Raw genomic sequence first — 16128 nt, forward strand, 5'->3', positions numbered from 1 at the left:
CTCGAAGAAAAGACATACTATTGCTAGTTACAGAGAAAAAAGTATTGCTCCGTGTCACTAGTCACTTGCTTACTCTGTGGACCATCGCGAAACGTTCAGCTTTGAACTTTCGTGTGCTGTCGGTGTCGTCGTCGTTGCCACCCATGCTTTAGCACATTGATGCAAGAGGGCACCAACTCACTTGTTTTTGTTACGTTGGGAAAGAGTGGTTGTAAGTTTGAGTGTGAGCTGGAGTGTATGTGTGTAGGTAATGTGCAAGAAACTTACTATGCCAGGAAGCGGCACTACTCTCTTTGCCACTGTGTAAAGAGCAATACTCACTCTTGCTGGCATTCCGGAGTTGAAGTCCTTGATTTGGAAGTAGACGATAGAAATGCTGGCAGATACAATACAATACAGTTTTCATTCATTCGGAATGTTGAGGTAACCTGAGATGAGTGAATGTTTTCATCCTCGAGGAAAGCTGTGCAAACGACTGGCAACACAGGGAGTCCTTGTGTAGCAGCGGTCCATGAACTTGGTCATGCAGATTCATTTCATTCTTTAAATTCCAGTCACTATTTTTGCTGCCAACTACTGCACACGTATTCCTTCTACCGTTACACATTTTGCAGCATGAAAGGGGTACAGCGCATTAGTGATCACCCAGTTGCATTTCCAACAGTTGATAGCACAGCTGCAGGGCAGGAGCGGTAATGGTTTCGCATTTGTATGCTTTCACTGAGGCAATGTGCAACGCGTCACCAAAAGGCGCCATCTCGTTCCTCTTGAACAAACTACTCCGGGAAAAGGGTCTATATAGCAAGACCAAAAATGCAATATTCGACCCAGTATTGTTATCACGGAGGAAATTTGTTTGCACGCTCCTCATAACATATATTCTGGTAGCAAAAATCTGAAGTGCTGTTGCCAACCGATTTCTGAGACAGCTTATTTTTTGTAGCTGCACGATTCCTGCGGTACCACCACTTACCCCTAGCACCAATGTATAACAGCAATAACCAAAATTCCTAACACCGCACAGTGTTCCCGGCATGCACACTGTGCGTGCTAAAGGCGCTCATGAACAAAATTGCCACCATGTCGACTGGCATGTTATTAAACCTTTGGTTGCTGAGTCCATACTAAGCAGCATTGGTTAAGCCTAGCGGCATAAGCAGTGTGGCTTGTGGAGTGGCTGGGCACAAGCCATTGTGGGAAGCTTGTTGCCAATATGCTGGTGCTCGTATACTTCATCGGTGATCGAGCGTGAGGTAAGATGCACAGGCTAGACTAACAGCTGTAGTAGCAAAGTACGGATCCACGTGCAGTTGCCTCGGCGCCTAAAAGTGTTGGTAGCGCGCAGATGTTTTGGCCTATGACAAGCCAACATACTGATCCTGCACAATAACACTGATCACATGGTTGCGTATAAGTGGCAATCAATAGCATGTGTATGTAATATATTGTCCCCGTACCTCGTAATGGCACAACAAGATGTTGACGGTTTGTCAAAATCTGCAGGCGGCCCTTTGCTGGCCCGTCGGAAGCATTCTGCTTATGTTTCTTTTGTATAAACCTGATTGGATTCGTCCCCCCCCCCCCCCCCTCCCGATGTCTGCATGTATGCTTCTAATAAGTATTGGACACAACATATTTTTGTGTCTGATGCAACTTCGTAATAATGAGGTTCGACTGTATAGGTTTTTGTTGAGTATCATGTGTAACAGCATAATGATTTGCTTGTTGTAATGTGTCTGGAATGAGTAACATTGCTAACACTATATTTTATTTTTTAGGTGGACATATACAGCTTGGGTGTAGTGCTGACTGAGCTACTGTGCCCCTTCTTCACAGTCCATGAGCGCCTCACAGAGCTCACAAAACTCCGTAATGGCAGTCTGCCATCAGCACTAAAGGAATATTCACAGGACATGGTATGGAATTTGCACATAAGTCATAGTGAAGTTTACTGGCTTATTTAGAGCAGGTAGCCTCTTTTTCAGTGGTAAAGAATTTGCTTTCCACTGTTCTGTGTGGTGTTTATTTCCATTTGCACTTAGTTTGAGTCGGCTTGTTCTGGGGGACAGCAGGGGAGGTATTCCGTAAGTGTCCACCTAGTGAACATGTCCTTTTCATCTTCTGCTGAAGTGCTGATTGGCTGGGGTCACCTGTTTCCTTCTGACGCATGCCCTAGCCCAGCCAATCAGAACTTCAGCAGCAGACAAAATGGACATGTCCACTAGGTGGGCACTTACAGAATTCACCCTGATTTTTATCCCTTGTCCATTTCTAGCCTTTGTCCAATGTTCGCAGTGTTTGCAGTGGTTGGTGTCATACCAACAAGCCTGGCTATCAGCCATTTTGCTTTTTTTTACTGTGTAAGCAGCGCTTCTATTTCTACAGCATCATTGAGCAGTTGTGTGTAATGTGCTATTGAAATGATTGCTGCATTTGTTGCCATGATGGAGCACACTTTCAGCATTAAGAGCTGGGTTGAGTGGCTGTTTGGGCAGCTCAGACAATCCCAAGCAACCACAGGTATCCGTCCAATGTCCTATGGATATCCGTTTCTGATATAACATACATCAGATGAACGTTCGCAAATCTCCAACAGACGTAGAAACAACTTGATTTGGGCAAGTTGGTTCAAGACAAAGACAACTATAGAAAACTGGCTTCAAGTATTGGTTCAGGAAGGCAAAGACCCCTGCAAGGACTGCAGTTCTCTGTAAGAATACAGGAAGCTTTCAGGGCAGTCAACTGAATTCTTGTGGCAGCATGTAAGGCTTTCCTTGGGCAAACCAAATCCGAAACCGAGGCCTTCTAATAACGTGGCCACTCTGGGTGGAGTGAGTGTTCCTGATAGCATGAAGGTTGTTCTCTGCAAAGGGCCAAAATTGAGCTACGAACTGCACTTGTCTGCTCTTCAGTTTCTGGCCATGGCCAGAGATGTGACAGCATTGACAGTGTTGACAGTGTTGTAAAGAATGTGCAACACAGGATGGCACCTAAACTACCATTTAAACAAGTGGTGTCCTGGATGAAGGACAACAGCATGAATGTCCTGCAGTCCGACAAGGAAGGAGGGTTCGTCGTCCTACCAGAATCCCTCCTAAGAGAGAAAGCTGCCAAAGCAATTGCAAAGAATTTCAAAGCAGTCCAATTCGATCCGAAAAAGCAAAGAAAAGCTTCTCTCAAGCTACTTGCAGGTCTCAATCTGGAACCTCTAAAGAAGATGACTAGCAAAGCAGAATCTGGGTTTCTGGAAGTGTTCTTTACATGCAAAACACATAAGCCGAACCACCCGTTAAGGGTTTTTGTATCCAAAAAGACTTTATGGCAATTGCATGTCGGACATTTTTTGCAAAGCCATCTAAAGAAGCTGCCGGTGAATGACCCCTACCGAGTGTGAAGTTCCAAAGAATTTGTGAGCGAACTAAGGGGACCTTGTGCTGCAAATTTTAATGGTACCAATGGGTCTTTTGCCAATGTGGAAGATCTGTTTTATTCACTTCGTTGTAACAGTTTCCTCGTTGCTGTACGTGAAGTAATCAGTGAAACAGTTAAGCAATAATTTCAAAACTCAGTAGGTATAAATGCTGACAATTTCATAACGCTCTTAAAATTTTATCTTCAGTCAACAGTCATCAATCATGATGGAAATTTTTATATACAACGCACTGGGGGTATTTGTATCGGTTCATCCATCACACCCTTGCTTAGCAATATATTTTTATCGAGTATTGACCAACTCACTTGCGATGCTTTTGTTGGCTTGCCAGTTATGCGCATTTATCGCTACGTGGATAACTACCTGGTTCTTCTAAAGCAGCGGCCTGGTTATTGCTTTGACCAAGAAGTGAAAAATATTCTGAGAATTTTTAGTATGCATGGTGGGCGACTAAAATTCACCTTTCAACTGCCGAGTAAAACTAACATTCAATTCTTAGATATTGTTGCAGGAAGAAAGCAGGCCCAGGAGTGTAAAATAATGTATATTTACAACTGGTGTATATGGCGTTCAGGCCATATACGCCAGTTGCCAGTCTTTGTCTTCCTCTAGTTCATGTCACCTTCTTTCCCTTCACCATAACATCACCCTTCTGGCTGGGTTAGCTCCGTCCCGGTGCAAGTTATAGAGCCTCACTTAATGGAGGGACATAGGGCTTGAGCCTGGCAGCGTGAACAACATCGCTGGTGACGTTGGGAGGCACTGAAGGCTGACCGACTGGGGCGATCCCATATGTCACATCGGACAGTTGACGTAAGATCTGGTACGGACCAGAATAATGGGAAAGTAGTTTTTCCGACAAGCCGACGTAACATGAAGGCATCCAGAGAAGGACAAGGGAACCAGGGGAAAAATGGTGTTCCAGGTGCCAAAGGTTGTAGCGTTGCTTTTGAGAAGCTTGCGAGACTGTGAGGCGATGACGGGCAACCTCTCGGGCCTGGGTGGCGAAGGCAATAGCATCGCCAGCGTAACCAGGGCTGGGTGATTTCACTGTGGAAGGTAGCAACGTGTCGAAAAGCAAGGTGGGGTCGCAGCCATACAAAAGGTAAAATGGTGAAAATCCGGCAGTGTCGTGACGGGACGAGTTGTATGCGAAAGTAATGTATGGTATGGTAAAGCGATGTCTCAGTCGCGGTCATCGTCGGAAATGTACATGGCCAACTTTTCAGTTAGTGTGCAGTTGAGTCGCTCGGTGAGGCCGTTCGCTTGAGGGTGGTACGCGGTAGCAAGCTGGTGTTCTGTAAAACAGGAGCGGAGCAGATCATTAACGACCTTCAATAGAAAGTAGTGGCCACGATCCATGAGTAACTGGCGGCGAGGGGCGCCGTGGTGCACGATGACGTCGTATAGTAAGAAGCCGGCAACATCTGTAGCGCAGCTGGTTGGCATCGCTCGTGTGATGGTATATCTCGTGGCATAATCTGTTGCTACAGCAATCCATTTGTTTCCTTTAATGGAAATTGGAAGGGGGCCAAGGAGGTCGAGGCCCACTTGGAAGAAGGGCTCTGTAGGGATATCAATTGGTTGAAGCAAACCAGCAGGAGGCATAGCAGGAGTCTTCCGGCGCTGACACAGGTTGCAAGAAGCAACATAACGGTGCACAGAGCGATAAATGCCAGGCCTGAAGAAGCGGCGCTGCAGGCGGTCGTAAGTACGAGTGATGCCCAGATGTGCAGCAGTAGGAGCGTCGTGAAGTTGCTGGAGCATGGCCAGTTGAAGGCGCTTGGGAACGAATAGGAGGAGCTCCGGGCCATCAGGATGAACGCTACGACGGTATAAAGTTCCATCACGCAAGGTGAACATCCGGAGGGACAGGTCATTGGGCGAGGAGCTTAGGCGTTCCGTAAGTGTTCGAAGAACAGGATCTTGGCGTTGCTCATCGCCAATATGGAGGAAGCTGGAGAGGGATAGAATACTGATGTCCGAGTCTGTATCGGTATTGTCCGGTCTATCCACGGGATTATGGGACAGGCAGTCAGCGTCTTTATGCAGGCGCCCTGACTTATACATAATAGAAAATGTATATTCTTGTAGACACAATGCCCAATGTGCAAGTTGTCCAGTTGGGTCCTTCAAAGAGGAGAGCCAGCAGAGTGCATGACGATCGGTTACGACGCAGAAGCTCCGACTGAAAAGCTACGGCTGAAATTTCGCAACTGCCCATACGAGCACGAGACACTCCCTCTCAGTAATGGAGTAATTTTGCTCAGGCATGGTAAGAAGGCGGCTGGCGTAAGCGATGACACAGTCTTGGCCCTGTTGACGCTGAGCGAGGACAGCGCCGATGCCATGACCACTCGCATCAGTTCATACTTCAGTGGGCGCAGAAGGGTCAAAGTGTGACAGAATCGGGGATGTGGTAAGCCATTCAATCAGGGTAGAGAAGGCTTTCTCCTGCAGTGGTCCCCAAGAGAAAGAGACATGTTTCTTAAGAAGGTCATTGAGAGGGTAAGTGATGTCGGCAAATTTTTTCACAAATCGCCGGAAATAAGAGCATAAGCCCAGAAAACTACGGACATCATTTGTTGAACAAGGTACAGGAAAATTTTGCACGGCGTGAACTTTCTGTGGATCAGGTTGGATTCCGGCGGGGTTTACGAGATGGTCAAGCATGTTAATTTCACTGCGACCAAAATGGCACTTAGAGGAGTTAGCTGAAGGCCAGCCCTGTGAAACACGGAGAGTATGGTCGTGAGGCGCCGCAGGATGCTGTCAAAGTTCGGATAAAACACAATCATATCGTCGAGGTAACAGAGGCATGTAGACCACTTCAAGCCGCTGTTGCAACTGGGTTGCAAGCCCCAAGGGTAGCGTTGGCCTGGCGGCCTGGGGCACAATTGGAAGCATCCGAAGGTCCTGGCAAAGCATGAGTCGACTGCTAACAGAACAACTTGTTTATTCTAGCATCGCAAAAGAGCGGCCGGTCATGTCAACCGAAGTGGAGAGACGGGAGAGCACGCTACTCGACGGAAGAATTCGGAGCCTCTCTCGGCGTCCGGGGGGCAGCTGCTTTTATACTCTCGGAGTTGAGGGCAAGAGGGAACGCCTCGATAGAGGCGCACGTGACGGCGCCGCTCGGGCACGTTGGGACGAGTAGGTGACGCACCCGCCGGGCCGGCGCCGGTCAGACCTCCTCGCTTCACAGTTGGGGGAGCTCCTCTCCCCGGCTGCCGCGCTTTGACAAGCGTGGGCACCAACATGCACACACACACACGCGCGCGCACACGAAGACATGTGGCATTGAAACATGCCTGGACGCGCTTGGCGGGGAGGCGTTATGGCAGCGCTGAACGGGCCAAAATGTCCGCCGCTTTGAATGAAGCCCCGGCGTCCGTTGCATCCGCGCCGGCTATACCGCGCGTCGTAGGCGAAACGTAACACCGCATAAGAGAGAGTCCATCATGTGCTCGAATGTAGCTGGTGCATTGCATAATCCAAAGGGCATGACTTTAAATTGGTACAGACCATCCGGTGTGACGAAGGCAGTTTTCTCGCGGTCCATCTCATTGACGCTAATCTGCCAATAGCCGGAGCGGAGGTCAATTTATGAAAAGTATTGGGATCTGTGAAGGCAGTCAAGAGCGTCATCAGTGCGAGGCAGGGGATAAATATCATTCTTTGTCATCCTGTTGAGGTGACGGTAGTCAACGCAGAAGCGGCACGAGTTGTCTTTTTTCTTTACTAAGACAACCGGTGATGCCCACGGACTAATGGCAGTTTCAATGATGTCCTTGTCCATCATCCTGTCTATCTCTGTCTGTATGATGGCCCTTTCTGTTGCGGACACACGATATGGCCGCCTATGAATGGGGCTGGCGTCACCGGTGTTGATGCGATGCGCGACGACTGACGTCTGGCCCAGTGGACTATCGTCTAAATCAAAGATCTCCCAATAAGATGACAGGAGGTGACGAAGAGCTGTTGTTTGCTCGGGAGAAAGGTCAGGGGCAATCATTTCACAAACATCGTCCGCAGGCGTCGAGTACGAAGGAGTGGGTGACAAAGGACCGTTGGTATGGAGGAACGATTCAGAGGTCAAAGAAGAAATCTCAAATTCTTCCAAAGGAGTGATATGCCCTATGGCGATACCGTGTGGCAGCACATGCGATGAAAATCCAAAATTGAGGATGGGCACGCGAGCACAGTTTTCGTGGATCCATATTAAGGTGCTCGGTAAAGCAATGTTGTGCGACCAAACCACGTCAGTAAGCAGCGACAGGACGTACTCGCCATCAGATATGGGAGGACAGGGCGTCAGGAGGACATTTGTAGCTGCCTGTGGAGACAGCCTTGCAAACTCAGCAGAACATAAGCGGTGTGAAGCCCAAGTTGTTGCGTTGGCAGGAAGCGGCACATCCAACTGTACAACTTCTGTGGAGCAGTCAATTTGGGCAGAGTGTTTAAAAAAGAAGTCGAGGCCAAGCATTAGGTCGTGCGGACAGTGCTCAAGGACGATAAATAAAACAACGGTATAATGGCCCCCAATGGTCATACTTGCTGTGCACATTCCAAGAACAGGTGAAGTACTCCCATCGGTGACTCGCACAGTGCATGGTACCGTGGGCATCAACCTTTTTGAGCCTTCAGCGGAGAGCAGCGCTCATAACTGAAAGCTGTGCTCCTGTGTCAACAAGAGATGTAACAGGAACGCCATCAACTTCAATGTCCAGTAGGTTTCCACGTGTAGGCAGGGTCAACAGAGGATTTGTGGGCCGGGTCGTAGTTGTAGCTTCACCTCCGGGAGCTGCACCGCCTAGTTTCCCGAAGCGAAGCGACCAGTTGCAGAAGGGGACGAAGAGCGGTGAACGAGAGGAGAACGGGACCTACGACCTTGCGGAGACGGGGAGCGGCTAGATCTTGGTGGAACACTGTCGGCGTTGATGTTCCTAGTCAGCGTATAGGGCAAGAAAGTATGATTGTCTGGCACGTGGCGGTAGTGACTTGGAGACGACCACCAAGGAGGTGACGACCAGTCGTTGAGGCAATGACGGATGATGTGTCCAATACCGGAACAATTAAAACAGATGGGTCTATCATCTGCTGTGTGCCAGTCAGCTGGGTTGCGACGGAGTGGCAGAAAGCTTTGCGTCTGGGAGCGAGCGGCCGGAGAAATCTGGTAGGTGTTTCTATAGTGGACCGAGCAGAGAGATGGAACGCCCAAACTTGCTGTTTCCTCCCGAACGACCGCTTGTATAAGGGAGATAGCGGGCACGCTTTCTCGACAGTCGGAACGAACTGGAGCTGGAGTCATGGCCTCAAGCTCACGGCGAACGATGCGCGTCATATCTTCCAGTCCTGTCGGCTGAACGAGCCACGGCAGGTCTTCACAAAAAGATGTCGCGGCGGTATTGGGCAATCTGTCGAAAGTTTGAGCGACGTGGTGGCCCTTTGCTTGTTCGAAGCGCCGGCACTCCTTTATAATTGCATCCACAGTGGCACAATCCTTACACATCAGGAGATTGAAGGCATTGTCTGCATTACCTTTTAGTATGTGACCAATCTTGTCTGCCTCGGTCATGTTGTTATCAGCCTTGTGACAGAGGGCCAGCACATCCTGTATGTATACGACAAAGGATTCTGTGGACGTCTGAGCGCGGCACGCAAGTTCTTTTTTTGCTGTTAGCTGACGACCGACAGGTCTGCCCAACAGGTCTCGCATTTTTTTCTTTGCAGACATCCCAGCTCATAGGTCAGCTTCATATGTATCGTACTATTGCTTCGCAGTTCCTCTCAGATAAAATATCAGGTTTGCTAGCATTATTGTTGGATCCCACCTGTTGTTGTCATACAACGTAAGCCAGTCCTCGACTTCGGCGGGGTCCGTGCTACAAAATGTCCCCGGGTCCCACGGATGAGTGAGGATGACCGTTGGCACGGGCTGCTGAGGCGTTGTCGCTTGTGTCGGTTGATTTGCCATTGTGGCGGCAGGTAGATGACGTCCACTGCGAAGTTCTGTGATTGTATCCCGCACCTTCCACCAAAATGTTGCAGGAAGAAAGCAGGCCCACGAGTGTAAAATAATGTATATTTAGAACTGGTGTATATGGCGTTCAGGCAACGGCCAGTCTTCGTCTTCCTCTAGTTCATGTCACCTTCTTCTTTCCCTTCACCATAACAATATTAATCTTTCATTTGCTTCAAATCACCATGTTTGCTGGGCTTATCAACCTAGGTCTAAGAAAGGCATGCTTCCCTAGGACAGTGCTCATTTGAAACTCGTGAAAAGGGGAATAGCCATCTCCTGTATTCAAGCTGCAATGAACAAATCCTGGGAGCACCAAATGAAAGATAGCCTCCTACTGCAGACAGAACACCTAAAAACAGCCGGGTACCCATCTTCTGTCATCACAGCCGTGTGTAAAACACTCCTGTAAAAAATAAAGCGCTCTGAAAGAAAAATCGAAAACCAGGAAAAAGAAAAAAGATATTTTCATGTAATAGCATATGTTCACAAGGTATCCCATAATGTAAAGAAAGTGGCCAATGGGCACCAAATAAACTATTGTTTTCCGCTCCCTGTAAACTATTGAAATTAGAAATGGTATGAAAAATTGGAAATGCCAGGAATGCACCACAAATCGCGAAAATCAATTCACGAAGTGTACCTCTGACGTCATTTACGTAAGAGGTAGACTTCGTGAAGCAGCTATAGTGCAATGTATTCAAGCACCCAACCAATGTTATATAACAATCGGTCGGGTGCTTCAATGCATTTCACTGTCGCCGCTCTGCTGCAAATAAACAGAAGGGGGGGGGGGGGGGGGCACACCAGCTTCAATATACGATAAATATTTTACTGCCACCTTATGTTGGGAAGTCTACAAAGCGCACATGAATACTGTTCATAGCAACAAATATACGTGCTGATAAAAAGAAAATTTGCAGATCTAGATATGACCGAAGTTAGAACAGCACGAAGACAAACAAAAATAAAAACTCCTTTCAGCATGATAGAGTCTAACTAATGTGGTAAAAACAACTAAATGAGGTCTCATGTGATTATTATACTTATTTTACTTATTTTACTTTTTCGTACTATCAATCCTTACCAGGATACATTAGAGAGTGTTGGAATAGGAGCCCCAAAGAGATTTGCGGCTGTTAGCGTTGGGGCATGCAGGAGTGAAGAGCTTTAGAATAGGCCTTTGCGTTTGTGGATAGTGTCTTGTGCTTGCTGTGCCACTATGGTGTCGAAGAAAAACTATTATAAATAATTAAATAAGATATACCATTTTATGATAAGAGTAATTTTTGACATTCGTGTTTCCACATTTAATTACAATTTAGAGGGTTATTCTATTAGCAGCAAGTAATTAGTTGCACTTAGTCTTGAGTAGCCAACTTTACAAGCCTTCACCAGCCAAGTTAAGCCGTGTTAGGCCTATGAGCCATAAAATCGGCAATCGAATTTGTAATCGGCAACATCTAATGAATCCATCTTCATAATGCCTGCTAGTTGAGACAAAGCGATAACCACCGTCATTTCTCCTAGTTTGCGAACTTCACGCGTTACCATGAATCGAGCCTAGTTTGGTGCTAGGTTAGAACCATCGCTTCGATGGGTGCCACCATGTTTGTTGACACAAAGCTTTTGGGGCAGCTATTGGGGCTCCCACTAAATCGGCGAAATAGTGTGGCCGACGCAAAACCCAAACACAGTTTGCATCTCGTGCACGCGCATTGACTTCGACACTATTTCTTTGGGGCCTCAAACGTTTGGGGCCTCTATTCTAAAACTCTCTATTATAGGTGCATACTTTAGAATAAAGAAAAAAACTCTCAAGTAAGAATGAACATATGGTGAAAACTGAAGACAGCACAATGGCAGCGGAAGTGTAAGCATCAAGGCTTGCCTAATACAGTAAGGTATGAGAACCAGCTACACAAAGGACAGCAACAAGGTGGTACGAAGACAAACACTGTCTTCGTCCCAGCTTTTTTGCCGTCTTTTGTCTCGTTTTACACCAATTAAACAAGATTACTTTATACAGACATAAACAACAGTCTACACAGACTAATATAAGATATCATTCAAACACAATTATGTACATGTCAGAAATAGAATGCATTTTCAAAGATAGGAAAATATAAAATGTGATGCACCTGCAAACTCATTGGGAGGGAAAGGTTTAGCACAGAAAGCACTGCCATTTCTGCTAATTCAAGGAATTTATGTATTGTTTAGCAATATTTAAAATTTATTGTGCATACAAGGAGAAGCTTAGTAAGAAAAAGAAAAGTTATGTGCATCACACTTGAAACTGCAAACATTTAGTGCTTTGGCTACAAGAATGATATATCGAGACAGCCATTACACATATCCATAATTAGATGTGGGTATTTCCACCACAATTGAATTTCTTATAATGGCATAGCCGGTACTTGCACTTAGTGACTGTAGAATACTGAATGATTTTTACTTCTTTAAACAAAAATACATTCAATTTAATGGTATTATAAGGATCTTTAGCTCTTTCAGGGTCGATTTTTTTTTCTTTCTTTTTTTTTTGCCATATGCGACTGCCCAGGGTCGATTTTTTTTTATTGCAGATTTAAATTCTTCAGAGGGACCTATATTGAAAAAAATTTACCATAATTCTTCTAGGGTGACCATAAAGCGAGAAAAAAATATTTTGCGTTGCTATATATGTATTGATAATTTATGAATAACAACAATAAAAAAGGAAATAAACTTATAAGAATTAAAAATTTGATGCATTGTTATACACATAGTTGAAGGCTTAGAAAATGCGCACACGAAAATATTTCGTAGGTCTCAAATGTTCTTGCTCTTACACTAATATTTACGTCCATAGTATAATCAAACTGCGTAGGTGAGCGCACTCAAGAAAACTGTATGGTTGTGCTCCCGTCAAAAAAGCAAAATGTGTGACAAACTCCTGCTAATCTTCATCTTATCGCCAACCATAGACAATTAGTTTTAGAGAGTCTCCAAAAAAGAAAGGGAAACGCATGCACGGTGGCATCCTTCGTATGTGCACCCCTGTGAGCAATAAATGAGCGAGTAACAGGCAGTGGCCCTCTGAGAAATCAATAACGAGATAGCTATTAATTTTGCAAGTGCAAAAGGCTGAAACCGCCTGTGGAACCAAACCCAAACTAATCGCCGCGCTGCCCGCCCACGATCGCCAATGTGTGAGTGGTAGTATATAGATGCGCCGGAGCAAATAGCTCTAAAACAAACCATGCAACAAAAACCCAGAGAGGGAGGCACGAGAAAAGAATTCCGTGTATTCCCACTCAGTGGCAGCACATGCCAGGAAAGAAAAGGTTAGGAAAATGGTGGCATGCTTTTAAACCTACAGACGGCGGCGTAAATATAAGTCATCGACCATTTTGGACTCGTTCCCGGCTTCGTAAGTTTACGTCATTGACCCTGAAAGGGTTAATGTCATAAATTTATTTTGGCTCAAAAGGTGATTTTGGCTCGTAAGGCTCTTGAATTTTTGTTTTGTTTTAATGTGACATGCAAATTAAGAATGAAACTAGAAGTGCTTGTCATGTACAACAGTTCTTTTGCGGCTCAATGTGGGCACGCACGGTCAGATTACCACTCTCTTCAATGGAGCTCCTACTGTGGATATGTGCATTCTTTCCGGTCATTCTGACCTGTCCAAAGAAGCATTATTTAATTGTTCAGACTCCCCTTGCAGCCCTATCCAGTGCCTGTTCATGACGGCTACTCCTCATTACTACATGTATATTATAATGTCACCCTTCCCCTTGCTGTTTTGCTTGCAAAAGGTGACAAGGCCTTGGTAAAGATGGATCCCTGTGATGAAGCATTAGTACTACTAAAACCTTTAAAACATTTCTTCATTATTGTTCACTGACAATGAAAGGTTTAGCAAATTTTGGAATTGGAATAATAACTTCAAATCCAAATGCTTAACAGTGAAACATACCCTGTTGATTTTTATGGCAATGGCACCAAGCAGAAAGAAAATGAAGTTGTAATTAAAGGGGTCCTGAACCACCCCTCAGGCTTGGTGAAAAAATGCAGCCCTCGGATAGCATACGCTTCTGTGAACTTATCAGCCAAATTTTGCAATCATGCGTGGGTGGGGAGCTCACAAGCAGAGTGCAAAGTCACATATTTCTCAAACACTTTGTTTTCAAACGAGAACTTCTCCTCGCCCACTTCGAAGCTGCCAGCAGCTTGCATATGTCATCATATGCAAGGTTCCGATAGATAGCTGCTATCAGCTCATAGCTGACATCAGTCAAGAAGGGTGTTTGAATCAGTCCAGTTCTTCCTGCTGTTACTGTGTGTATTTATTGATGCAGTTTAATAAACATGCTAAAGTAATCGAAAATCTGCTTTTGAATTTCAATAAGAATTACATATTTATGAAAGAAGCCGACTATCGTCTGCTGATGCTCGGCCGCCGGCGCAGGAATTAAACTTACGCCACCCTTCTTATTGGTGTCATAGCCGTTGGGCCTCACTAACTTATATTAGTTTGAACACTCAGCTAGCCTCAAACCAACCTAAAACTTTCTTTTTAAGTCGGACTAAGTGTACACTCCTGGCCGCTCCTGGCTAGATGCGTTGGCAGACATTGTTTCATATTGAGCTATTGACGGTGCTTCAAAATGTGCAAGTTGGGTGTGGCTACTATCTGTCGGTCAAGCTGGTGCAGGACAAAGCCAGTCGGCAGCATGTAGCATGGCCAGACTGAAGCACATAAGTGCGAGAGTGCACTCCAGCCCGGTCTTGCACAAAGCAAATGTTGTACAGTTGCATGTAGCTAGGGCCTGCAACATAGCATTGATACCATGGCCGCCACAGGGTGCCGGGCCGAGTCTGCTCGCTGAGCGCACTGTGGTTTGCTGAGGACAACTGCATTTGGCACGTTGTAGGCACCAAAATCGGTAGTAGTGGTGTCCACATGAACATTCAAAATCAAATTCGAATTGCGCGCCACTGTGACGTTCAGTAAGTAGAGTGTGGGCACACCCTGCTCCGCCATAGCTCTTGAATTGCAAGGCATTGAAGAATGGAGCGGAAGAACCGTAAGGGGGATCAAAGGTGATCTTTGATGGTCAATAGCTCCGCTTCTCCTGAACACGTTGAAGTAGTTTTTGCTGCAAAGTATTTCTGAAATGGTCTAGTTTAACTTCAAATTCATTTCTCGACTTCAACAAATAGTTTTTTGGGGCCCCTTTAAAAGTAATATTTAAAAGAAAGAGCATTGTGTACAGTTGCATAACGTGTCTATAAAAAAAGTGTGTAAGCTTTGTGTTACCCTTCTGTCATTGTGTTGCAGGCGATAGCCATTTCGGCAATGTGCCACAGTGATCCTAAAGAAAGACCAAGTGCAAAAGAACTCTTGATTTCACCACTTTTCATTGCTAAAGACAAGGTGAGCCACAGATTGGAACTGTACATTTAGGGCTGTTTGAATATTCTACATATTAATTTAAATTGAATACTGATTGCTCATGTAATTAGATATGACTTTCAAATGCATAGTGTTTGTATTGCAGATAACATGCCGTATTTACTCAATTCTAACGTGCCCTCAATTGTAATGCGCACCCATTTTTTGTGACCCCAAAAAAAAAACGAGAAAAAAACGCTCTCGATTGTAATGTGCACCGGTTTGCCATGACCTAAAAAAAGAAAAAGAAGTCCTTTACAGTACCACGCACCTCATTCTTTCATGCAGAAATACAACTTTCTCTCAATTGGAAAAAACTATTAATCGAGTTACTCCCAATGCACTAAAGTTTCAATAAATAAAAAAAAAGTCACAGTTTCGCCCGAAAGGCGAAGCGTCGATTACGATAGCAGATTAGTAGACAGCTATATGAAAAGTAAGGATGGTAGTATTATCGGCCATATAATCTTTTAAACATTCGCTTACTAGCTAAATTAACAAGCATGATGTCACGTGCGCACAAGCAAACATGAACACGTCTCACTCAATGACCGTGGAAACTCTTTATCAAAACGTTCGAGCGAAGAAGTGCGGGTAGCAGGAGCGAGGGAATTGACCTTTGTGTGGCCTCTCGCTTCACTGCGAACTAAGCAACAAGAACACAGCACGGTGCGCCTAGATGTGTAAGCTCTTGTCTTCATCGCAGATCGCTTTCAAGATAGGGGCTGCGCGGCCGTGCAATAAGTAGCAGCCGCCGGTGTAGAACATCTCTCCTGTTTGCACCAGTCCCGCACACAAGTTTCAAGGACACCGAACGCCCATGATGCGGTCCGATTACTGTCTGTCTCCGCACACGTGATCGCTTTCCTTTTAATTGCGCCATTGTGATGAACTCGGCATGTCTTTGCAGTCGACACTTCCATGCTGATAGAGCAAACGCAGAAAACAGGAAGACAGACGGTGCATTAACCTAAGCTAAAGGAAGCATTGCCTAAGCACACATACTGCAGCACATGGAGGAAGCTACGGCAGCTAGGCTCAAATCGCGTACGAGGCAGCCATTTTGAAATGCCGATGGCGATATGGTACCATAGATTTAGGGTCGTACTCGATTCTAACGCGCACGCAATTTTTGTACCCGTCTTATAGGAAAAAAAGTGTGCATTAGATTCGAGTAAATACGGTAAATGGCTGAATAGATAGCTTGAATTAATGCTGTTGTAGCCACCA

The 16128-nt window shown here is 45.6% G+C and overlaps 1 protein-coding gene across 5 annotated transcripts in view; it reads left to right on the plus strand.

Moving 5' to 3' along the window:
- Positions 1-16128, plus strand: part of LOC126544994 (eukaryotic translation initiation factor 2-alpha kinase 1-like) — a 79109-nt gene that overhangs the window by 59227 nt on the left and 3754 nt on the right. For all 5 annotated transcript variants that reach the window (XR_008608585.2, XM_050192581.3, XM_055061611.2 and 2 more), the window contains 2 exons: positions 1779-1916; positions 14785-14880. Coding sequence is in view for 4 of the 5 variants with exons in the window: in XM_050192581.3 (XP_050048538.2) it covers positions 1779-1916; positions 14785-14880 (234 nt within the window). In the remaining variant the exon portion in view is untranslated. The remainder of the gene's footprint in view (positions 1-1778; positions 1917-14784; positions 14881-16128) is intronic.

This window comes from Dermacentor andersoni, chromosome 1 (genome assembly GCF_023375885.2).
Source record: "Dermacentor andersoni chromosome 1, qqDerAnde1_hic_scaffold, whole genome shotgun sequence".
NCBI classification, from domain to species: Eukaryota; Metazoa; Arthropoda; class Arachnida; order Ixodida; family Ixodidae; genus Dermacentor; species Dermacentor andersoni.